Source organism: Myotis yumanensis, unplaced genomic scaffold (genome assembly GCF_028538775.1).
Source record: "Myotis yumanensis isolate MYYU_CA2020_CCGP unplaced genomic scaffold, mMyoYum1.0.hap1 SCAF_3, whole genome shotgun sequence".
NCBI lineage: Eukaryota > Metazoa > Chordata > Mammalia > Chiroptera > Vespertilionidae > Myotis > Myotis yumanensis.
Window position 1 is genome coordinate 187,934,020 of NW_027223754.1, and position 25,252 is coordinate 187,959,271.

The 25,252-nt window shown below is 39.1% G+C and overlaps 1 protein-coding gene across 3 annotated transcripts in view; it reads right to left on the reverse strand.

Moving 5' to 3' along the window:
- Nucleotides 1-25,252, reverse strand: part of ATF7IP (activating transcription factor 7 interacting protein) — a 114,488-nt gene that overhangs the window by 49,219 nt on the left and 40,017 nt on the right. For all 3 annotated transcript variants that reach the window (XM_070410655.1, XM_070410654.1, XM_070410653.1), the window contains exons 2-5: nt 11,164-12,830; nt 5,206-5,289; nt 3,197-3,342; nt 1,462-1,599 (exon numbers count right to left, since the gene is read on the reverse strand). In XM_070410655.1, the coding sequence (XP_070266756.1) occupies nt 1,462-1,599; nt 3,197-3,342; nt 5,206-5,289; nt 11,164-12,830 (2,035 nt within the window). The remainder of the gene's footprint in view (nt 1-1,461; nt 1,600-3,196; nt 3,343-5,205; nt 5,290-11,163; nt 12,831-25,252) is intronic.

Genomic DNA, 25,252 nt, shown 5'->3' on the forward strand with positions numbered 1-25,252 from the left:
CAATAAAATATATATATATTTTTAAAAGTTTTTAAAAAAAGAAAAAGTAAACTATTAGCAGAGAACGAAAACCAAAGTTTTGAACATGGACTTACCTTTTGTCATTTATTATTCTTAAAAAAAAATCAAAGAACAGTCTTTTTGTTGTTTTAATCTAGGAAAAAAACAATTTTTTCTAAATTATATTTCTAAATATCTGCCATCATGCCATCATATGTCTAAGATTGAATTCCTATTTTGGCAAGTACTCTGTGATTCTTTTTTTAAAGGCTATGGACAGCCCGGCTGGCATGGCTCAATGGTTGAGCATTGACCTATGAACCAGGAGGTTATGGTTTGATTCCCAGTCAGGGCACATGTCAGGGTTGCAGGCTCGATCCCCAGTGTGGGGCATGCAGGAGGCAGCCAATCAATGATTCTCCTCAACACTGACGTTTCTATCTCTCTCTCCCTTTTCCTTCCTCTCTGAAATCACTGTTGGGATTCAGACACACTGGACCTTGTTTAGCAAAGTGGATTAATATATTGAAGGAATAACTTACAACAAATATTACTTAACGAGAGGCCCAGCATGCAAAACCGCATGGCCCCGCCCACCCATGTGGGCCTCACCAGGCCTGCGCTTGCCCGCTACCACCTCTGCTGTAATCGGGGGCCTGTGGGATGCAGGGGAGGGACTGAGAGGTGCTCCATGCACTTCATGGTGACGGTCGTTTGGTCGTTTTAGTTGTGACGACCCTGGCCTTTATTATTATGATTATGATACTTATGACAAGTGAGATACCAGCCTTTCTTAAAAAACTTTTAAACTTTTAAACTTCAAAAAAACTATTTAAGAAGTACTAAGTATATAATTTCTGAGGCTCTATTATGGGTTAAGCTGTGTATATCCAAATCTCGTATACTACATCCAAACCGCAAGTATCTCAGAATGTGACCTTATTTGCAAACAGGTAGATGTAGAGGTAATTAGTTTATATGAGGTCATACTGAAATAAGGGTGGTCCTCAATCCAATGTATCCTTGTAAAAAGGGAGATTTGGATACAGACACAAACAGGTACAGACAGAGTCACATGAAAATAAAGCCAGAGATCAGGGTGATGCATTTGCAAGGCAAGGAACACTCATAACTGTCAGTAAACAAACGATCAGAAACTAGAAGAGACACATGGAACAGATTCTTCCTCATACCTCGCAGAAAGAACCAGTACTGCCAACACCTTGATCTACAACTTTCAGCCTCCAGAACTATGAAACAATATGTTTCTGTTATTTAAGCCACCCAGTTAATGGCACCAGTTTTATGGCAGTCCTAGGAAACTAACAGAGGCTCCTCTTACTTCTAAAATTTAGAAGTTAGATATATTTTATTGTCAAGTTAAAAAATGTATCACAAACAATAAGTTATAAAATGCATATGCAAAAAAAATTCATATACAATTCAAGTCAGTGTACAAACCTGTAGCTCAGTAAGAACTGTTTTATGCCTCTTATTACATTCGATCTTTTCCACTCGTGTTTTCAATTCTGCCAAAGTCTTATCAAATACAGCACACTGTAGTGCACGCAATTTTTCTTCCAGCAACCACTGTACAACCTAAATAAATACATATTTCTTTGTTACAAGCAAAGAAGGCATTTCAGCAAGCACTGAACAGTAAATATCCCTAAGTACTATGTAAAACTACGTTAATGAAAAAAACAGGCTGGGATCCATAACACAATGGATGCGCTGAAATCCTCTACTTCTACATATATGATATCTACTGAAAAAGAATAATATATGAAAAAAGTAGAAAATTTTCAGAGGGTGAAATTTAAAAATAATTTGAAACTGAAGTTTTATTATTTTCGTCCCATACACTCAATCATAATTTAAAGGACACAAATTAAAGAGCAAGATTTTTAAATTCTAATCTGTTCCAGATATTTTTGTGAGATACTTATAGTGCACTATAAAATTCCTGTAAAACATTTCTAAATGCATACTCATAATTTCCATTTTTATCTCATTATGGACCCATAACAAAGAGGAAACATGGTACATGTCCATGAATCATACTGTTCAAGAGAAGTAAACTCTCAATACACATAAAAGTTTTCAAAATTCTTTCATAGAGCTATCTTCATATTTCTAACAGCTCTATAAGAAATACTAAATAGCCCTAACCGGTTTGGCTCAGTGGATAGAGCGTCAGCCTGCGGACTCAAGGGTCCCAGGTTCGATTCCAGTCAAGGGCATGTACCTTGGTTGCGGGCACATCCCCAGTAGGGGGTGTGCAGGAGGCAGCTGTTTGATGTTTCTCTCTCATCGATGTTTCTAACTCTCTGTCCCTCTCCCTTCCTCTCTGTAAAAAATCAATAAAATATAAAATTTAAAAAAAGAAATACTAAATAAACATTATTTATCTTCATATGACAAATAAAAAAAACTGAAAGAAAAAAGCTACTTTTCTTACTGCCTCACTATTCCTTTTCCTAGTATGGATATTTATATTTATCTTAGTGGAAGCATACTGGTCTAAAAACTAGATTGTTTACAAGTTTTATCATTAAATTGTTAAGAACTTGAAAAATTAATTTCACCTGAGTTGCATATTCCTCTCTTAAAAAGGAATTTGTCATAAACATTGGTGTAAACATTTTGAAAATATATTAAATAATGCATATTTTCAGTTCTATGTATAGTTTAGCAGATTAGGGGGATGTCAAAATCTGAACTTTACTCTCTCTTCCTAGTCCTTGGAAAGCCTTATCTCTACCATTTTTAATACTAAGTCTAAAGTACATAATAAAAATTTAGAATGTAGGGACTTATAACTATGAAACCAGCTTATTATAAAGATTAAAATAATAACATATAAGACTAATGTTTCTATTATAATAAAGTTCAATATAGCAGAAAAGATAAAATCTGAAAACTAACAATTTTGTTACTAAAGTAAATAAAAGACATAATTAAATCTCCTTTCCAATTTGATAATTACTACCCTATCTAAAATAAATTATGTAGCTTTAAAAAGAGAAATTTTAAAATTAAATTATTAAAAATAATAAGCTCAACGACTTTAAGTTCTCTTTTTCTGTGACCTGAATATTTCAGTAAAATACAAAAAAAAATTTTCAAGACCTAGAAAAATAAAGATGGTGGTGCTTTTTACTTAATATGATTTTCAATTTATAATCTATAACACCTTTTGCAGCTTCTGGTTAATATCTCCTTTGGCTGTAATCTTTACTTGAAATTCTGCCTCATATTCTTCTTCCATGTATCGACGACGTTTGGACTGTACATTGTCCATGTCCTCAGATTTAGAACGTTTTCTTCTGGAAAATTCAACTGAGGACAAAAAGCATAATGATCTGTCAGGTGTTTTTTATTATATAACTTAATGCCAAATCTTCATCCTAAGCAAAATATTATTTCTAGCTATCACAATAGCATTATCAATCAATTATTTTATGAATTACTTTTGAGATCAGAAAAATAGACAGGTAGCTTTTAGCTTTCAACTTGAAATGATTTTCAATATGCTAAAAAAGAATTCCTAATGGCTAAGCAAGGTACACTATAAATACAGAATATCTTATCATTGAAATCTTCCTATGAAGATGGAGAATCACTTAAAAATGTGATTATGAAATGAGAAGAAATAATCTTATACTGATTCCCATTGCTAAATATTATAGTGAACACTAATCCTCTGACAACAAACATACAGTATTCAGTCTCTGTCACAGATTTTTAGCAACTGTGTGCAGCTTTAACTATTTAATACTTCTCCCTCAATAAATATTTCCCTCAGTAAATCTAGAAAAAAACTCCTACTTAAATATCAGCCTTAGGCAAATAACATTATAAATGTTATTCTTTTTTTAAAAAATAATAGTCATTCTTAACATATCCTAATGAATTTCAAATATATAAAAATAATAAAATTAATGATAATTATAAAAGTATATTTGGTAAAGAATAAATATTCAAAGATCTTCACTTAGAAAATTTCTATTTCAAATAGTGTTAATATTCATGAGCTCATAAGCAAATTTTAACTAGTTTCTTTTTCAATACATAAAGAGTGAACCCCTGGCCAGGTGGCTCAGTTGGTTGGGTGTCACCCCATACACCAAAAGGTTGTGTGTTCAATTCCCAGTCAAGGCACATGCTTAGGCTGTGGGTTCAATCCTCTGTCAGGGTATGCATGCGAGGCAGGCTATCAATGTTTCTCTCTCACATTGATGTTTCTCTTTCTTTTTCTCTCTTCCAACATCCCTTACTCTCTCAAAAAAATCAGTGAAAACATAATCTTGGGTGAGGATTTTGAAAAACCAAGTGAAAATATCAAAATCTTTACACTTATTAAAGGCAAATGACTTCATGTGACCACACCTACCAGTCCCCACTTTATTCTCTATCCATATCTGTGCCTATTTTTAAAATCCAGTTATACTCTATAACAGTGATGGCGAACCTTTTGAGCTCGGCATGTCAGCATTTTGAAAAACTCTAACTTAACTCTGGTGCCGTGTCACATATAGAAATTTTTTGATATTTGCAACCATAGTAAAACAAAGATTTATATTTTTGATATTTATTTTATATATTTAAATGCCATTTAACAAAGAAAAATCAACCAAAATAATGAATTCGCGTGTCAGATGACATAGGTTCACCATCACTGCCATGACTTCACTTATAATCATAACTTTAAGTCATACATAGAGAGCAGTATGAAGGGATAGTTACAGAATCCAGGTTTCCTGACTTGTAGTCCAATGATCTTCCTATAAACTTAATAATACTCAGTCCCATCGTTTCCCACAAAGTTTAAGAACCTTAAGGAGACTGAGACCATACTTCTATTCACTAATATCACCCCAGAAAAAATCCTTATAGTCTCATGCTCTAAACATAAATCTAAAACAATTTCTCTCAAGATATTCAGATAGTATCTAAATATTAAGCTTAAATCTTTCTTATGGAACAAGAGAAAGTATAAATAAAATAAAACACTCAAGTTTATAAAATAATTAATCTTTTCAAAGATCCTTAGCCATCAACAAAATGATTTAACGGTGGCTTACTTAAATTGCAAAATTTTATAATCATCTCATGGACATAAAAGTATAGTCCACAGTCTTCAAACTAGAATGAATGATTTATTATTTTTCAAACCAGTTCAGTTTTTTTGTACATGCTTACTTTTCTTAGAAGTTCTTTCATCTTCATGTATTACTACTTGCTCTTCTTCCTCTGGTTTCCTGTCCTTTTCATTATTTTGTACCTCTGTAACAAAAAAGAGAACAGAAAACATTACTTCCATTAGAATTCATAACAGCACAAGAAAATTTACACTTTTGGTATAAATATTCAGTTAATAATTGTTTATGAAATCAGTCTCAAGATATGAAATTTTAGGAATTAAAAGGGAGCATGAACTGGTAGAAATGAATGACCAAGTCCACTTTTAAGTGTTCCTACAAATTCATAATAATCTCTTAACATGGACAAAAATTAATAGTACAGATTTTTTAAAATAAATACTCCTACTTAGTAATTTACTGTCAGCCATAGATTACTAAAATATATTAAGAACTACCATAAAGCAATTTGACTCCTTACATTTAATTACTAAAACTAAAAAAGGGATTGTGACCATTACAAACCACTGGCAAACTACTGCCAAAACACCTAATTATTTTGACCAGACAGGCTGAACCATTGTTATTCAATGGTTATGGGACAGTTCATAAAGGAGGAATGGAAAAGCTATCCTAAAAATAATGATCATTTTACTTAAAAGTAATAGCTACTTTGATACCAGTCCCAACAACCAAGCTAGGTGCTTAACATATATTATTTCATATACTCGGTATAAGTTTACACTATACACAGTATTTTTGTCATCATATAGATGAGGAAAGTAAAGTTCAGATAAGTTGTTTTCACTAGAGGCATTTAAAATACAACAATTAAAGAGTGCTACCCAAAAATATTGTTAAAAGTGTCTATACAATTTCACTGCTATTAACAAAATCCCAGCGGTACCACAAATAGCCTTTGTCCAATCAACCTATATCTCATCTACTAATCAATCATTAAATGGGAGAGAACAACAAATCACAAATATGTTTGGGCTTTCGTTTTATCCCGCTTTACATCACTGCACCTGGCTCTCCAGTCGCTTCAATAAGGCATGCTGTTTAATCATATTCTGCAACCAAAATAAAATAAGCAATCACAAGGTGCACTATATAAAAATTTTGATATGGCATTTCTTATGCAAACACCAGGGTTTTCATCCCAACAGCACTGTGGGTAGAAAGTCAAGTTAAAAGAACTTAAAAGACCTTTTAAGTGAAAATAGGCAAAGACCAGGATCACTGATGAACCTATTAAAGCTCTTACAAATACAATTTTCACACTAATAAAACAATAAAGTTGTAAAATGTGACTATAGTAAAACAAAGCAAAATAAAACAAAAAAGCTAGCACAGTATATATATAGATTAAAACTATTTTTAAACTTTAAAATAAATGAGTATTAGAATATTAACTTTCCATTTATCATCCTATGCTCATTAGAAATGTTTTTAAAATCTCATGCCTCAATCCTAGTTTCAATTAAATGAAAATTTATTTTGCTCCTTTGTGGCTACAAACTCATTACAAAGCATTTTTTTCTATATACAGTAGTATTTAGTTTTCCAAATATTTCTGATTTTAATACTGAAAATGAAGACTCCTGAGTTTCCTAGTCCCCAGTTTCCAGACACACGAGTAAACTGGGTTGTTTGAAATGAAGGTTTATAGTCTTTGTTGAGCAAATCATCTTATCACCCAAAGAACAAAATTAGCCATGGCTCCAATTAGGGCAAGCCAGATAATCTAGAACACAGCAGAGGCAATTGGCCTGGTTTAGTCTACCTCTTTTATGCATATATTAGCTCCCTCTTGTCTTACAGGTATATCAAGCTTAGCTTAAGATTCTTTCATTTTACTCAAAACCTCCTCCTATCACCTAATTTCCATTTTCCATATATGCTTAGAAGACATGCCTGGATTCTCACCCCTTAAAATACTCATTAGGATTTTAGAATAGACACATAGAATTAAAATTTATACTCTAGTTTTATTTAAAGAACTCTGGATAAGAAAAATGGTATTAACAGATTCTACAGAAAGGAGTAAGGCCCTATATTTCTTTAATTTTTTTGTTCCTAAAGTCTCAAGAGAATCTGAGTGCACCTCCTTCAACCCAGAATAATAAACAAAGGCCCATGTACATACATTTTTATAAATAATTTAAAGTAGTTTCTGAGACTTCTGAAACTCATCTAAATGCTTAAAATTGCCTTCATTCACAGATAGTTTCTGCTGTAATTCTTCTGGTATTGAGTATAGCCTCATTACAAACTGCCATGTTTTAATAAACAGTTCTAAGTGTGGAATTCTTTCAGTCAGACTAGACCTGCAATTTTCAACCAGTGTGTTGCAGCATACTGGTGTACTACAAGAATTTTTAAAACATGCAATGCCTGCCCTGGCTGGTACTTAACAATGGTTAGAGAGTAAACACACGGACAGGAGGGTCCCAGGTTTGATTCACAGTTAATGGCACATACCTGGGTTGCAGGTTTAATCCCCACCCCACAGTTGGCATTCGAGAGACAACCAATTTATGTGTCTCACATATCGATATTTCTCCCTCCCTCTCTCCCTGCCCTTCCTCCCTCCCTTTCTCCCACTATAAAAATCAATGGGGAAAATATCCTTGGGTGAGGATTAAAACTCTCAGCAAACTGGAAATAGAGGGATCATATCTTAACATAATAAAGGCCATATATGACAGACCTACTACCAACATCATACTCAATAGGCAAAAACTAAAGCCATTTCCCCTAGGAACAGGAACAAGACAGGGATGCCTACTTTCACCACTCTTATTCAACATAGTACTAGAAGTGCTAGCCACAGAGATCAGACAAGAAGAAATAAAAGGCATCCAAATTGGAAAGGAGGAAGTAAATCTCTCAGTATTCATGATACAATATCAATATCAGATACATGATACTGTACATAGAAAACCCTAAAGATTCCACCAAAAAATTCCTAGATTTAAATGAATTTGGCAATGTAGCTGGATACAAAATTAACACCCAGAAATCAATGGCATTTTTATACCACAAAAATGAATAATGAATTCAAAAAAAAAATAATGAATTCTCAGAAAGAGAAATTAAACAAACAATCCCAATTACCATTGGAACCAAAAAATTAAGATATTTAGGAATAAATTTAACCAACAAGGTAAAAGACTTGTACTTGGAAAACTACAGGACATTGAAAAAAAGACATAGAGGAAGATATATCAAGTGGAAGAATATACCATGTTCATGGATTGGTAGAATTAACATCATTAAAATGTTACTACCCAAAGCAATCGATTCAATGTAATCCCTATTAAATTACCAATGGCATAATTCACATCTAGAACACACATTCCAGAAGTTTATATGGAACCAAAAAAGACTGAATAGCAGCAGCAATCTTGAGAAAGAAAAACAAAGTTGGGAGGATCACAATACCAGATATCAAGTTATACTACAAAGCCACTGTAATTAAAACAGGATGGTACTGACACAAGAACAAAGAGATCAGTGGAACAGAACAGAGACCTCAAAAAACAACATTAGACAAAAGAGGCAAGAGCATACAATGGAGTCAAGATAGTCTCTTCAATAAATGGCGTTGGGAAAATTGGACAGACACATGCAAAAAAATTAAACTAGATCACCAACTTACACCATACACAAGAAAAAAATCAAAATGGATAAAATACTGGATGTGAAACCATAAAAATCCTAGAAGAAACCATAGGCAGCAAAATCTCAGACATCTCTTGTAGCAATATATTTGAGGATACATCTAGGGGCAACGGAAATGAAGGAGAAAATAAACAAATGGGACTACATCAAAATAAAAAGCTTCTTCATAGCAAAAGAAACCATCAACAAAAAGCAAAGCGAGCCTACTGTATGGGAGAACATATTTGGCGTGATACATCTGATAAAGGGTTAATATCCAAAACATATAAGGAACTCAGACAATTTAACAAAGGGAAGACAAGCAATACAATTAAAAAGTGGGCATAAGACCTGAATAGACATTTCTCTAAAGAAGACATACAGACGGCCAAGAGACATGAAAAAATGCTCAAAATCACTAATCATCAGAGAGGTGCAAATTAAAATGACAAAGAGGTATCACCTCATTCCTCTCAGAATGGCTACCATCAATAAATCAATAAATGACAAGTGCTGGAGAGGATGTAGAGAAAAGGGAACACTAATACACTGCTGGTAGGAATGCAGACTGGTGCAGCCATTATGGAAAACAGTATGGAGTTCCCTCAAAAAATTAAATATGGAACTGCCATTTGACCCAGTGATCCCACTTCTAGGAATACAACCTAAGAAACCCAAAACGCCAATCAGAAAGAATGTATGAACCCCCATGTTCATAGGAGTATAATTTATAATAGCTAAGATCTTGAAACAGCCCAAGTACCTATCAGTAGATGAGTAGATAAAAAAGCTGTGGTACATTTATAACATGGAATACTATACAGCTATAAAAAAGAAGAATCTCTGACCCTTTGAGACAGCATGGAGGGACCTGGAGAGTATTATGCTAAGCGAAATAAGCCCGTCAGAGAAAGGTTAAGTATCACAAGATTGCACTCATATGTGGAATCTAATGAATAAAAACTGTTGAACAAAATAGATCCAGAGACATAGAAGCATGAAACAGACTGTTGAATCTCAGAAGGAAGGTGAGGTGGGAAGAGATCAACCAAAGAATTTGTATGCATATATGCTATCAGAATGCTTTAGCCTTAGAATGAAGGTCCTCCTTGATATACATCTCTTATAGCACTAATTATTCATTCACTCCACAAATATTTACTGAGCCCTTACTATAACCCAAGAAGTATTTTGACTTGATGGTAGGGGCTTAGCATAGGAATAAAAGCTGTGAAGATGAATTCTAGATCTATTCTGAAGGTAAAGCCAACAGGACATCCTGATGGACTGGATATGGGATATGAAGGGAAAAAAATGGCTCCAAGGTTTCTGGGCTGAGCAGTAAGGACAAAGCTGCCAAAAAAGGAATAATCTTCCTTAAAATCCTGTTATACAGATAGTGAAAGGCAAGTGTTTTCCTGAAGACATCTTATATTCTCCTGTAAAAACCCAGAATACCAATTTAACATAATTACTGCATTCATAGCCTTGTATTTAATGCCCTGTGTTTCAATTATTGTCTACATCCTGAGGGAAAATACTAAACTTTATCTTTAAATCCCCAGAATCATAAAGAGCCTGGCTCTTTATGAATAAATGCTCTTTAGAAATAAAGTCATCATTTAATAAAAAATAATAAAAAATCTCTACCTCCAAAACCTGATAAAATATATGGGGGGGGGGGGGGGGGGGGAATCTTCTGTGTCTCTGAGTTCTGCCTCATGTTTTCATTCTTTGAACAAACTAGGACCCAGAGGCTGTGTTTCATACTATAAAGTCACTCCTCTCAGAAAGCTCTAACACAGCAGTTCTCAACCTGTGGGTCGAGACCGCTTTGGGGGTCGAACGACCCTTTCACAGGGGTCACCTAAGACTATCGGAAAATACATATATAATTACATATTGTTTTTGTGATTAATCACTATGCTTTAATTATGTTCAATTTGTAACAATGAAAATACATCCTGCATATCAGATATTTACATTACGATTCATAACAGTAGCAAAATTATAGTTATGAAGTAGCAACGAAAATAATTTTATGGTTGGGGTTCACCATAACCTGAGGAACTGTATTAAAGGGTCGCGGCATTAGGAAGGTTGAGAACCACTGCCTTAAGGGCAAGGTGCATATTTTCTTCTTTAGCTCCCTTAGCGCTTCACACAATGCCATTCAAAGTGGATACTTTGTAATTCTGAATTCTGTGAAGTTAAGAATCTATCAAGTTAAAGATCATTCTAGCCACCATCATTCTCAACTTTCTCTGCAACTAAAAGAAATATGTCTTTATGAGAATGTTTTATTTAAGTTTATTAAAGCTAATCAAAAAATTAATGTAAATAATATGCTAACCTGGAGAGCATGACTCATTTTGTGACATAGCTTCAGACTCATCTTTTTCACCTGAAATATCCTCTTCATCAGAGAGGACCAAAAAGGCTTCTTTTGGCAAACTCTCACTACTTTCTTGTTTAGATGGTGAACCAAAAGAACTTTCCATCTTCTCTTCCAAATCCGGATTTGTTTCATCAATTGGAAGAAGACAAGATTTAGAAAAGCAAGTAAGTTCATCTTCAGCAGGTGCAAGCTTTTCCAAAATAGGAATAATTTCATCTGTCTCCATAGAATCTGTACTTTCTAATATATTCTCATTTTTGTCATCTTTTATAACATTTTCACTAATGGATTCTGCAAGGTCTGCAGAATTTTCACCTTCATTCTTTTCACTTTGGTCAATGTCCATACTGCTAGATATATCCTCCTCTCCAAGAACAGGTTCTGTAACAGCATCTTCCTCTACTTTTTCATTTTCAGGAGGTGGAGCTGAACAAACAATTGTATCAACTGCTTCTAGAGTTTCTTCAGCAGCATCAATACTACCATCAGCTTTTTTACTCTCATCAAATGAGAAAATTTCATCTAACTTTTCATCATCCCCATTTTGTTCAAGAAAATCATCACCTTTATTGCTACTAGGTTCTGTATTGTCAGTGTCAGGAACTGGCACACAAACTGGTACAGAACTCGACTCAAAAGTGGAATCAAAGGCTGATTCAGAAGTTGGTTTATCAGCAATTGGTTCATCAGAAATCAGATCACCAGAGGCCAGATCACCAGAGGCCAGATCACCAGAGATCTGATCACCAGAGGTCAGATCACCGCAGGCTGGACCACCAGAAGCCAGATCACCAGAACCTGCATCATCAGAGGCCGGTGTTCCAGAGGCCAGATCATCAGAAGCTGAATTATCAGAGACTGGATCACTGGAGACTGGTTCACTGGAGACCAGTTCACCAGGGACTGGTTCACTGGAGACCAGTTCACCAGAGACTGGCTCCCCAGACATCAGTTCACCAGCGACCAGCTCACTGGAGTGTTGACGGGCAGCCATATCTGAGTTTTCAGTAGAGACCCACTCATCGGAGACGGGTTCAGCAGAGGCCGGATCACCAGAGGCGGGATCACTAGAGGCAGGCTCATCAGAGGTTGGAATACCAGAAGTGGCATCACCAGAGGTGGGATCACTAGAGGTGGGATCACCAGAGGTTAATACTTCAGAGGTCGTATCTCCAGAGGCTGGCAGATCTCCAGTAGCCAAATCACCTGAAGGTGGATCACCAGGAGCTGGTTCAGTGGTCACTTTAGAGTTTAGTTCAGGAGTTTTACTACTAGGAGACAAAGATTCATGCTTTAAATCATCATCTGAATTGTTTTTTACATTAACATTTAAGATACAAGGTGTTTCTTTCCATTCTGATTTACTTTTCTCAGGATTAAAACAAATTTCTTCAAGGCCATTCACCTCATCCTTGTCATTAATATAATCCATATTCTCCAAAGGTGAGGTTGGGTCCACATCTCCATTTTCATGATTGCCATTTAACAGCTTGACATCAGTTTTCAACAATTCTTCTTTGACCTTGTACACTGCATCCAGTTGTTGACGATCACTCACTCTCATTGTTTTTCGAGCCTTAAAGACTTTTTTCTGAGGTTCTTCTATACTATCCATTTTGAATCTTTAAAAAGAAAGAGAGAGACAGAGTTTAATAAGTGAAACGAGAACCAAGATGGCATAGGTAAACGCCAATACTCACCGCCTCCCACAACCGCATCAAAATTACAACTAAAATACAGAATCACCATCATTCAGAACCGTCTGAAATCTGGCTGAATGGAAGTCCTACAACTAGAGAAGTAAAGAAGAATGTACACTGAGATTGGTAGGAGGGGCGGAGGTATGGACCGGGCTGGTCAAACACCCACATGTGGCATTTTTGTCATCAGAGAGATATCTAAACATTGGAGGTCTCCTGTGAGGAGTAAGGGGTCTCAGCCCCACACCAGATCCCAACCCAGGGTTGCAGGGCTAGAAAGAGAAGTCTTCGTAACTTTGGGCTATAAAGACCAGCAGGGAATGTGGCTGCATAACATGGAGGCTGCTGGAGACCCAGGCAGTTCCTCTTAAAGGGCTGGCAGATGGACTTACTTGGACTCACTACCTCTGAGGACCAGCACTAGCATAAAGGCTTGAGGGGATCCAGAGAAAAATGGGGAGGAACTGGATTGTCTGGCATAGGAGCAACAACTTGGGGGCAGTTTTCTGCCAAACAAGGGTTCTTGAAGGGTCACTGTTCCTACGCTGAGACTTCCTTAATCACAGAGTTGACTGGCAGTCATATCTGAGTTTCCATCAGACTGGCTCACACTGTTCACTCCACCCTGGTAATTCCCTGAGACCCCACACCACCACATTTGCAGCCTCACTCAAGTTGTTTACAGAGGCTTTTCCATATGAGTGGCCTGTCCTGGCTCAGGCATCAAACTTAGCTAAAACCTCTCAAATAAGCAGCAGCAGGCGTCAGCGTGCCACTGACCTATAAATAAGAAGCCAAAGACCAACACTAGCAGCAGCTTTCTTCCAAGCCCACCACAAGTAGCAGCCATTGGCAGATCACTCTGCAGTTCCTGACAGGTGGCCCTAGGCAGTGGCTAATTTTGCAACGCTCACTGCAGGAGCTGCCCCCTGGTGGTCAGTGCGCTCCCACAGGGGGGGCTCTGCTCAGCCACAAACCAGGCTGACGGCTGCCAGCACAGCAGTGATGGCGGGAGCCTCTCCCGCCTCCTCAGCAGCGCTAAGGATGTCCGACTGCAGCTTAGGCCTGGTCCGCGCTGGCAAGTGGACATCCCCAAGGGCTCCTGGGCTGCCAGAGGGATGTCTGACTGCCAGCTTAGGCCCAATCCCCCGGGGAGCGGGCCTAAGCCAGCAGGTGGACATTTCCCGAGGGGTCCCAGATTGTGAGAGGGCACAGGCCGGGCTGAGGGACCCCCTCGAGTGCACCAGGCCGTTAGTCCTATATAATAAAAGCCTAATATGCAAATTGTTCAACCAGGAGTTCGACCGCTCACTGGGCGACGTGGAACATGGCATGCGTCAGCAACGTGATGCTGGCAGCGGGCGGCAGTGGAGGCACTACTGGCCCCAATGGGCCCCGATGAGAGTAGGACCACAGCAGGATGGTGGAGCAGGTGAGCAGGCGGCGCCAGGCCAAGGTGGATGCGAGCGGGGGCCCAATCACCCCACAGACGGCGACCAGCAGTGGCAGTGGGGGCAGGGCTGCCGCCTGGCTCCCAAGCAATGAGGGAGCTGATCGACCCACAGATGGCAACCAGTGGCTGGCAGACCCTGATTGCCCAATCGGGCTGAGACGGGGAACTGGGAGTGGGTGGCAATGACCAACCTCCCGTAGTGCCTCTCGCCAGCTACCTGGGGGCGGGGGTGACAGGGATGGAGGTGTGGTGAGAATGAGGGATGTCTGCCAAGCTCGCTCTCACTCCCTCTGCTACCCTTCCCCAGGATACCAGGGCTCATGCCCACAGGGAAGTTTTATGGCTCAGGTGCTGGGCACCCACGAGGAGCCCGCCCCCACACAGTATCTTCTGAGTGAGCCAGACCACAGCCGCCGGGACCACAGGGGCTGGTCGGGCTCCCCATGGGTTCATGCAGGAGTTAGTCTGCGAGGCTGGCCGGAAGAGAGTATGCTGCCTGCCCAGTTTCCATGCAGTGCTGCTGGGTGGCCCAGAAGCCCACACTGCATCCCAGCCCATGGTGTCCGACCACACTCACCGCATCTCTGCATGGGGACTCGGGCGCTGTGACTCAGGCGGCGGGGAGCACGTGTGGGCCGGGAGGCCCAGGTGCTGCCCATGGCCCAGAGGTCAGCTGAGACCTGCCCTTCCACGCCAGATGCTCGCGCTTCAATCACGGGCCAAGCCTAGGGACCATACCCGTGTACAAATTTCATACACTGGGCCTCTAGTCTGTATATATAAAAGGCTAAGTGACTGACGGTGCATCCGTCTGACCATCCGCTACATGACATGCACTGGCAATTTAAAAATAAACACTGACTCGTGCATGCACAATACATATAAAGCTCTCACTTGTACCAATCGCACACGTGTGTTTCGATCTGTCATTGTCAATCATGAATTTAATTGTTTTTGTTGAGATTAAAGTTGAAGTTGTAAATACTTCATCACAAGGGAAATTAGTCAAGCACTCTGAAAGTGTTTTTACTCTTAATATCATATACAGGGAGATATTAGAATAAGTTTAATCAATTTATCAGTCATTGTTTTTAATCAATGTTGTTTTTACATCATGTTTTTGTTTTTATAGCATGTCTTTGTTGTTGTTATATCATGTTGCTATTGTTTATTTATTAACCAATTTATATATTATTTTCATATGCATTTTAGTAATTTTCTTTCATCTCTGACACTTCTATTATAGAGAAATATTTCTTCTATTTAATTTCCTTTCAATGTGCATGAATCCGTGCACTTGGCTGCTAGTGATGACTATAATTAGAGAGAAAAACAGGATGTGGACAAATTGGAACTCTCATACAATGGTGATAAACTCACACAAAGTTGTAAAATGGTGCAGCTGTCTTAGAAAACAGTCTGGCAGTTCCTCAACAGGTCAAACATTAACCATTACTTTTTGATCATTCCCTTTTTTAAAGTATGTATGTAAAGCTATAAATTGCCCCCTAAGCACTGCTTTAGCTACATCCCACATTTTGATGTGTTATATTTTCATTGTTGTTCCGTTACAGTATATTCTAATTTCTATTGTAACTTCTTTCATCAGTGAGTTATTTAGAAGTATATCCCTTTAAAAAGTAACACATTATGACCCTATGAAGCTCATTAAAAAATATAAGGTTGGTTTCATATTTAAAAATCAAGTGGTACAGATTACAAGTGAGTCATAAAGCATTATAGTTTGTTTTTTCAGGCCCAACCAGGTGTTCACTTGATAAAAATTAGAGCCCTAAGGCCTAATACCTCAGAATGTGTCCTTATTTGGGATAGGGTCTTTGCAGAGATAATCAAATTAAAATAATGTCATTACAATGGGTCCTAATCCAATAGGACTGGTACAGAGACACACACAAAGCAAGAACACCATGAGATGATTAAAGTTAGGCTGCCACAAGCCACAACTAGAAGAAAGGTCTGGAACAGATCCTTCCTTAGCTCCTTCAGAGAGAATATGGCCCTGCTGACACCTTGATTTCACACTTCCAGTCTCCAAAACTGTGAGACACTAAATTTCTGTTATTGAAGGAGGGAAAAGCAATGTGATTCATCACATAAACAGAATAGAGTGTGAAATAAACAAAAGATCTCCACAGATAGAGAATATTCATTCATTTGACAAAATTCAACACTGACTCATAATTAAAACTCTCAGGAAACTTAATAGAAGGAAACAACTCAAATATAATAAAGGATATCTGTTAAAAAAAAAAAACACAAAACTACAGAAATCATACTTAATTGTGAACTAAGATCAGAACCAAGACAAGGATGCTCTTTCTCAGCATTTCTGGCCAGTTCAGTAAGGCAAGCAAAAGAGGGTACCAGATTTGATCCCAGAGAAAGTCAGTCACCAGTCTATAGTGGAATAAAACAAAAGTCCTTTAAGGACTAAAATGTACAAGGAGCAAGAATAACGCGTTCACATTCTACTACCCAGTAGGAATGATGGTAGGAACATTTGCCTTGGCTGGAGGAAGGAATAAAGCAGCCTCTGAGGTATCGGAACTTATTTGGGGCTCACAGGCAGGCCTTAATGTTACTATACACTGACTTGATGCTTACGACTAAGTCATATTGTTCTCCTGTTAGACATAAAACCATCCCTACATTCAAATTAGGTAAGGTCACAATGCAACCCATAAAATATCAACCATTTCCCTCTATAAAATGAGTAATGGTTACTTCTTTATCAATTGCAGCTTTATCCTCACTGTAGTCTGTCCTCACTATAGATAAGACTTATTGAGATATCCAAGCATAGAATAGCCCCCACATTCTGACAGCACCCAATCCAGAGTGAGGTTCTAGTTCCTCAAACCTTCCCCAAAATAACCCAATCTATGACCAAATCCTATACTAGAATTTCTTCTAACACCCTCTTACTAATGTGCCTCACAGTTTCCCCTGGTAAGCATTCTCTGTCACTGCAACAAATAATAAACCCAACTTGTTCAATTATAGGTATGTTCCCAGTGTTCCATTGTTCCCTTTAGCTGCAAGTCATAAAACAATGGCCTAGCCTGCTTGCTGGAGAATCAGTACAGCTTGAGAATCTACCACTTGTCATAGTACTTCTAGATTGTGATACATTATGCATCTATTCTGTCAAGTTAAGAAAATTACTGTCCTGACTGGTTTGGCTCAGTGGATGGAGCGTCAGCATGTGGATTGAAAGGTTCCAGGTTCAATTCCGGTCAAGGGCATGTACCTTGGTTGCAGGCAACATCCCCAATGGGGGGTGTGCAAGCGGCAGCTGATCGATGTTTCTCTCTCATCGATGTTTCTAACTCTCTATCCCTCTCCCTTCCTCTCTGTAAAAAAATCAATATATTTTTAAAAAAGAAAATTACTTATATATTTCTTAGCTTGCTAGCCTGTTAATTTAAATTATGGAACTGAGTAAAACTATTTTTAAAAAAGTATCTTAGAACGAAGCAGAAACTTCAATGCAAAATTATTATAGGCACTATTTTAAGGATTATTAATTGCAGTCTAAAATTTAAATTTCAAGTTTCCCCCCCATCCATTCCAAACTCATGCTAACTGAAAAATTTTCTGTAAAGATGATACAATGCAAATTTTGTAGTCACTTTTCTCTGCTGACTCCAAAGATACAAAAGAATTACATTTAAGTAGAAGTATAATTATTCTTTAGATATTTTCAAATACTAAACGGCAATTCTTTTGGACTTTGACCTCATAATATCCACATTTCTCAGCTGTTATAGGAATAGTTGGCAGTTATTACTAGTTGCATTGAAAGCAAGCATTCCTCTAAAAAAGTTTATTTTCATAATTTTTAGTAACTCCATTAATAACAGGTTCTACAGACAGAAACATGGATTTGAACTCCAGTTCTCCCATGTACTTATGTGACACAGGGTAAGTTATCTAACATTTTCATTTTTAGTTTCAGCTACCTTAAAAAGGGAGTATCAGCCCTAACCGGTTTGGCTCAGTGGATAGAGCGTCGGCCTGCGGACTGAAAGGTCCCAGGTTCGATTCTGGTTAAGGGCATGTACCTTGGTTGCAGGCACACCTCCCCAGTAGGTGTGCAGAAGGCAGCTGATCAATATTTCTCTCTCATCGATGTTTCTAACTCTCTATCCCTTCCTCTCTGTAAAAAGTCAATAAAATATATGTTTTTTAAAAAGGAAATATCAGTACCTGCAACAGAAGTTGTGGTGATAATTAAATGAGATTCTATACATTAAGCACTTAGAATGATGTAAGAAATTCAAAAAAATGCTATCATAATTGTCTATGTATATTCAGAATGTTTTAAGGCATAAACTAGACAACCTGAGACAAATTTCTCTTAAATATTTTTATTTTATATATTAATTAGAAAATCCAACATGCAAACATCAGCTCCAAATAACATTTAATAAACTGCCACCACCAAATAACATTTATAAAAATAAATACAATACAAGCAAGTTGGTTTTATATACAAAATTGCCATTCAATTCAGAAATAATAAAGTACTGTACAAAGAATTACAGAATAACTACCATCTATCCCCACAAGGGAGCACACTACAGCCATTTACCAGATACTTCATGGGTTCTAAGTACAATGAAAAACAGACAAAGCAATAAGGAAGTAGCATGAACAACCAGTTCAAACTAGTTCAGCCATATCCATGCAAACCAATCAGCATGTTTTAAAAAATCTATTTTGCATAAGCAAAATATATTTAAGAAAGACACATTAGAAAAGGGTGTGTTATCTGCAAATAAGTTTCCATGGCTGTATTACCAGAACAAAACATTTTTAAGGATCATTTTAAGTACCGTCATCTATAACAGATGCCATTCACAAAACTATTCTACAAAAGAAATACTACTTTTTTAGGTGGCAACATTACAACCATGAAGTTCTCACATGCCTGTAATTCATTTTCCCAAAAAAAAGCATTTATATTTTATAGTAGAAAATGTCTGCCATATCTAGATATAAATGTGTAAAATGTGATGAACTTTCTGCTGAAAACATTCTTTTATGAGGAAGATAGTCAAAAAAATATTTTTAACGTAAATATATTTTCATAAAGAAAATAGTTTTTAAAAATGTTTTTTAAGTCTTTATATATTTAAATTCAATAACTCTGGGGAAATACTATCACTAATAAAATATTTTTGTACAGCATTAACAAAAGTTCCACCTTTACCAAAGGAATTTATATTTAAATAACCAAGAAAGGTGTGTTACCTGCAAATAAGTCTCTATGTCTTGGAATTATTTTTCAATTTTAGGGTAAATTATTTTTAAGGAAAGCCCAATGAGCCTCTTCTTCTTTAAGTGAAAACATTATTTTCTTCTCTGCTTCATCCCCCTCCACCCACTCCTTTCACTGTACTTTCTAGCAAAGAGATCACAGCTATGAAACAAGAAAGAGAAGTCTTTCCAAAAGCTGTTCTGTCTTAGCCTACAATCTGCCTGCTCAGAAAGCTCAAAAATTTAAGTGGCTGTTCAAGAGCTGCTCACTAATTCAGCCAATCAGTAGCCAGCATTCTGATTCCTGCCCAGCAACAGGAGACAGACAATAAGGTCAGAGAAACATAGTTAAAACCTGGACCTGCAATATTTCGGTAAGGTTCTTTTTCTTTGTCTGATATAAGTAATCTAGAACATAACTGCATAAAATCCTAAATACATAGAAAAAACATTAAACATACCCTATACGTAAGTAAGATTTACACCTTTAATGCTATTTTAATTTATCTTCCTTTAAATGTCCAGGCATGTTTCCAGAAATACAAATCAATTCCCTACCTGGGGAATGAGTCAAACATGGACATATAAAACAAGAACATACTTTTCTACACAACAGGTTAGAATCTGCAAAATTCAAATGTAAATTTCTATTAAAAAATCGTCACTATTATTTATAAAACATTTATAACTAAAAATCCAGCGAACCCTTAAACCTAAATAACACAAGATTATTTTCATTCCCACCTATTACTATTGTTAAAGATTGTCAATTCCAAAAATCAACAGTATTCTGGACCCAAAGGTTTATTATGGATAGCAATATAATGTATTGTTGTCTACTGAACTATGAATATCTATTTCTTAACAACCTATATTGCATTGTAAGTACAATTACTACATCCTTTTCTCCTTAACTGCCTTTCACAGCAGGTTGCATAAAGGTTATATGAGCTCTCCCCTTTGAAAGCAATAAAGCAAAGGTGTAGATTAGACAGTAAACATTCATGTAAATTGAGGGGAATTTTTTCTTTTATTACAAAATTCTACATTCCCTTAAAAGCACAACTGTAGAATAAAAATAGGAAATCCATTCAAAGAATATATTTTCTCAACTTCACTATCTATCAAATTTTAATAAACAACTTTTTTAAATCTCATTTTTTCTCCTTCTGTTACAGATGAACCTTGTCATTTTTCAAAACATACCCAAGAGGGAACTTGCTGCAGCCATACTCTTAGTTTATTAAATCTCCCCATAGGCAAAATAAATCAGCAGCTGCTTGAATGCTTCAGTCCTGAGAGACATGAAATTCACTGTCTGATTGGCTCAAAGCAGTAGTTGCCTAAAACCAATCAAATATATGCAGCAGAACCTTGCCCAGCAACAGGGGAAGCAGATGCGGGCAAGTGCTTTATCAAGAATCCAAATATTGTGAAATGTGAAAACTTACATGAACAATGAAACTGAAACATATTTGTAACATACCCTCAGTTCATTGTCTGAATAATAATGCTCTAAAGCAGGATTTTCCTGATTAAATAAACAAGGGTCTATGGAACTGCTTTCCAAGCATCTTAACTGACAAAACAATAGGGAGTGCCAGGACTGTTGGTTCAAAACGCACAAACAACAAACACTATATTAACTCAAAGTTATGGATACCTGGTGAAGTACAGTTAAAAATAAAACTTAGCAAAAACTTACAAAATGTTAAGCAAAACCATTTAAATGAGTCTGATACTTCTATCTTTGACACAGCACTCCAATTGCATTCATATTGTTAACTGACATTAATATAACATTCTAAAAGGGGTACTAAAAATAATTTTATTTAAATTTTGAGTTGTCCTTAAATGGCTTACATAAATATTAGTCAATAGACCTGACTAATCATGGCCTACTCATAAATAATCACTTTATGCTGATTTCTATACTCTCAGAAATACAACTCTGCTACTAGATTTTTAATTGCTCAAGTTGAGAACTGTGTGATTTTATTTTGCATCCCTAAATTTTAAGTATTTCACAACAATCCTGAAAATAAAATCATGAAGAATAATCAGTGTATTGCACAATAAATGTTAATAACCTGATTATTGTTTACTGCTCATTAGTGAGACTATTTATTGAACCTGATAATACAATGTTTCATCCACTTTGATACTTATCTACTCAAATTTCATATATAGACTTTCAAAATGTTTATCTTAAACACTGGATATCTCATCATCTATTAATACTTATTTTTCCAAAACTATTAATAAAGCATTATCACTACTTTCACTACTTCCGTTTCATATGCTGATTCTTTTGCTTTCTAGATGTTCTCTCTCCCAATCACAAAGCACTGGCAATATTTACTTGAGGACCCAGAGCACTAACAAATTCAGTACTGAGTGATCATGACATCTGACACTTCAAACAACCGAATAATCTGTCATCAATCTAATAATATTATCTGGGTATCAAAATGTGGAATGGAATATCCCCTAACTAAATTTTCTAAAATTTACAATGAAGGAAATGGGTCTGCTTTACCAACAATTCCCTGGACAAAGCAGGAGTAAATCATGCTCTTAAGATTTTGGTTACATCAAAACCAGAATGGTCACTATGTTAATTTGTTGTATTCATTGCTTTGTTTTGTGAAATACTATGGTAATCTACATGAAAAAATTTCAAGATACCTTACAATCACTTTTCCAGGTGTATTTTGGGTATCATGCTATTATACAAACAAATTAAAACTGACCATATTTTTTAAAATGCAATTTTAGAATACATTTATCAAATTACATCTTCTTAGAAAAATTAGTTATTCATCAAGGCTCTACCTTAAAGCCAATGCCACCTAGGCTGACAATGAGTGAAGTAACAGAAGGCGATGTTTTTAACTCAGGGGTCCTCAAACTACGGCCAGCGGGCCACATGCAAATACAAATATTGTATTTGTTCCCGTTTTTTTTACTTCAAAATAAGCTATGTGCAGTGTGGGAGAACCAAGATGGCGGTGTAGGGAGTAGACCTGTGCGTGCTGCCTCCCACAACATCACTGAAACTACCAACTATAAGACAAACAACCACCATTCAGAACCATGGGGAAGTTGGCCCGGTGGGAGTTCTACAACTGGAAGGAAAGAAAGAAGCGCAGTGAGACTGAGTAGGAGCTACAGAGGCGCCAAAAACAGGTACACAGTCCCGCCCCAGGCGGGCTGCAACTGGATGCGCGAATTTTTCTCATTCGGAAGCGGTTACGAACCCTCCAATCCTCTGAGCTTGCTCAGGGCGGGTCCCTGAGGCCCCAGGCCCCACGGGGAGAGGCGGCACAGCCCTGCAGCTGTCAGAGAGCGGGGAGGCTCTGGCGCCCAGCTGCGCTCCGGCACTGGGGGGACACGAAGTCCCGGTGTCCCAGAGAGGCGGAGTCATGGAAACGCCGCCATTGCTGTTTGCCCCACCCTGGCGGCTTCCTGAGACCCCGCCCTACTCAATTTACATCCCCATCCAAGCTGTGCCAGAGGCACAAGAGGAAACGCCTGCACTTTTACAAACTCTCGAATCCACTGAGCTGGTTCGGGTGGGATCATGAGCCACCAGACCCTACGGGGAGAGGTGGCACAGCCTTGCAGTGGTCAGAAAGCGAGGGAGGCTCTGTCTCGCGACTGCTTCCTGGCACTGGGGGACTCGAAGCCCCGGTGTCCAGGAGAGGCGAGGAGCCGCGGAGACGCCCGCCATTGCTATTTGCTCCGCCCTGGCGACGCCCTGGCGACTCCCTGAGACCCAGCCCTAATCAATTTACATCCCCTTCCAAGCTGTGCCAGGTGCACAAAAAGACCCCCTGCACTTTTGCAGCCTAGCCCAACAAATTGCAGACTTCAACTCCTCACACCCATGGGAGACACGCTCAAGAAGCAGACACGAGAGAACCAAGATGGTGGCGTAAGGAAGAGACCTGTGCGTGCTGCCTCCCACAACAACATTGAGGCTACCAACTGTGGGACAAACAGCTATCATACGGAACCATGGGAAAGCTGGCCCAGTGGAGGCTCTAAAACTGGAAGGAAAGAAAGAAGAGCATTGAGACTGAGTACGATGTGCAGAGGCACCAAGTACAGAGCCCAACCCAGCAGGATGCAGATTTCGGCTCCTTGCATCCGGGAGGGACGCGCTCGGGGGGCAGAGTCGGGTTCGGGGCAGGCCGGGGCCGGGCCCGGCTGGGCCGGTGATGTGGAACCGCTGTACCAGCAGGCGCACAAGCACATCCACCAGTTCCAGTCTCGCGTGGGACGCTGGGGGAAGGCAGACAGGCAGTCTGTGCACTTGTTGGAGGGCGAAGTCCAAGCACGCGTACTGGATATTCAGCCACCAGGAAAGCCTGGAGATTTTGTCGGGTGGGGAGCCGACCAGCAGGGGACAGAGTGCCAATCTTCGTGTTTCCCCGGTGAGGCCAGGACGGCCACGGTGAGGTCGGGACAGCCCTAGTGAGGCCGGGACAGTCCCAGTGAGGCCGGAACAGCCCCGGTGAGGTTGGGATGGCCCTGGTGGGGTTGAAACGGGCCCGGTGAGATCAGGACGGCCCCAGTGGGGTTGAAATGGCCCCGGTGAGGTTGAAACGGCCCCGGTGAGGTTGAAACAGCTCCAGTGAGGATGGGACGGCTCCGGTGAGGTTGAAACAGCCCCGGTGAGGTCAGGACAGGCCCGATGAGGTTGAAATGGCCCCAGTGAGGTTGGGACAGCCCCAGTGAGGTTGAAACGGCCCCGGGGGGGCTGGGACGGGCCCAGTGAGGCAGAAATGGCCCCGGTGAAGTCGGAATGGCCCCGGGGAGGTCGAGACGGCCCTGGGGAGTCGGGACGGCCCCGGTGAGGTTGAAACAGCCCCAGTGATGCCGAGAGGGCCCCGGTGAGGTCGGGACAGCCCCAGTGAGGTTGAAACGGCCCCGGTGAGGTTGACACGGCCCGGGTGAGGCTGGGACAGCCCCGGTGAGGTTCAAACAGCCCCGGTGAGGTCGGGACGGCCCTGGTGAGGTTGGGACAGCCCCGGTGAAGTCGCAATGGCCCCGGGGAGGTTGAGACGGCCCCGGTGAGGTCAAGACGGCCCCGGTGAGTTCGGGACGGCCCCGGTGAGGTTGGGACAGCCCCGGTGAGGTTGAAACGGCCCTGGTGATGTCGGGATGGCCCCGGTGAGGCTGAAACAGCCCCGGTGAGGTAGGGATAGCCCCGGTGAGGTGGGGACGGCCCCAGTGAGGTCAGGACGGCTCCGGTGAGGTCAAGACAGCCCTGGTGAGGACGAAACGGCCCCGGTGAGGTTGGGACAGCTCCAGTGAGGTTGGGACAGATAATGGGGACCAGTATAGACTGTTGAACAGGGGTAGATGCAGAGGCAGAGCAGCATTGAACAGACTGTCAAACTACAGTGGGAAGCCTGGGGAGGGTTTGGGGGTGTGGGGAGTTAAGAGATCAACCGAAGGACTTATACGCATGCATATAAGAATAACCAATGGACACAAGACACTAGGGGGTAGGGGGCGAGGGAATGTCAAGGGGGGGGAAAGGAGACATATGTAATACTCTTTGTAATACTTCAAGAACTAAAAATTATTTTAAAAAAAA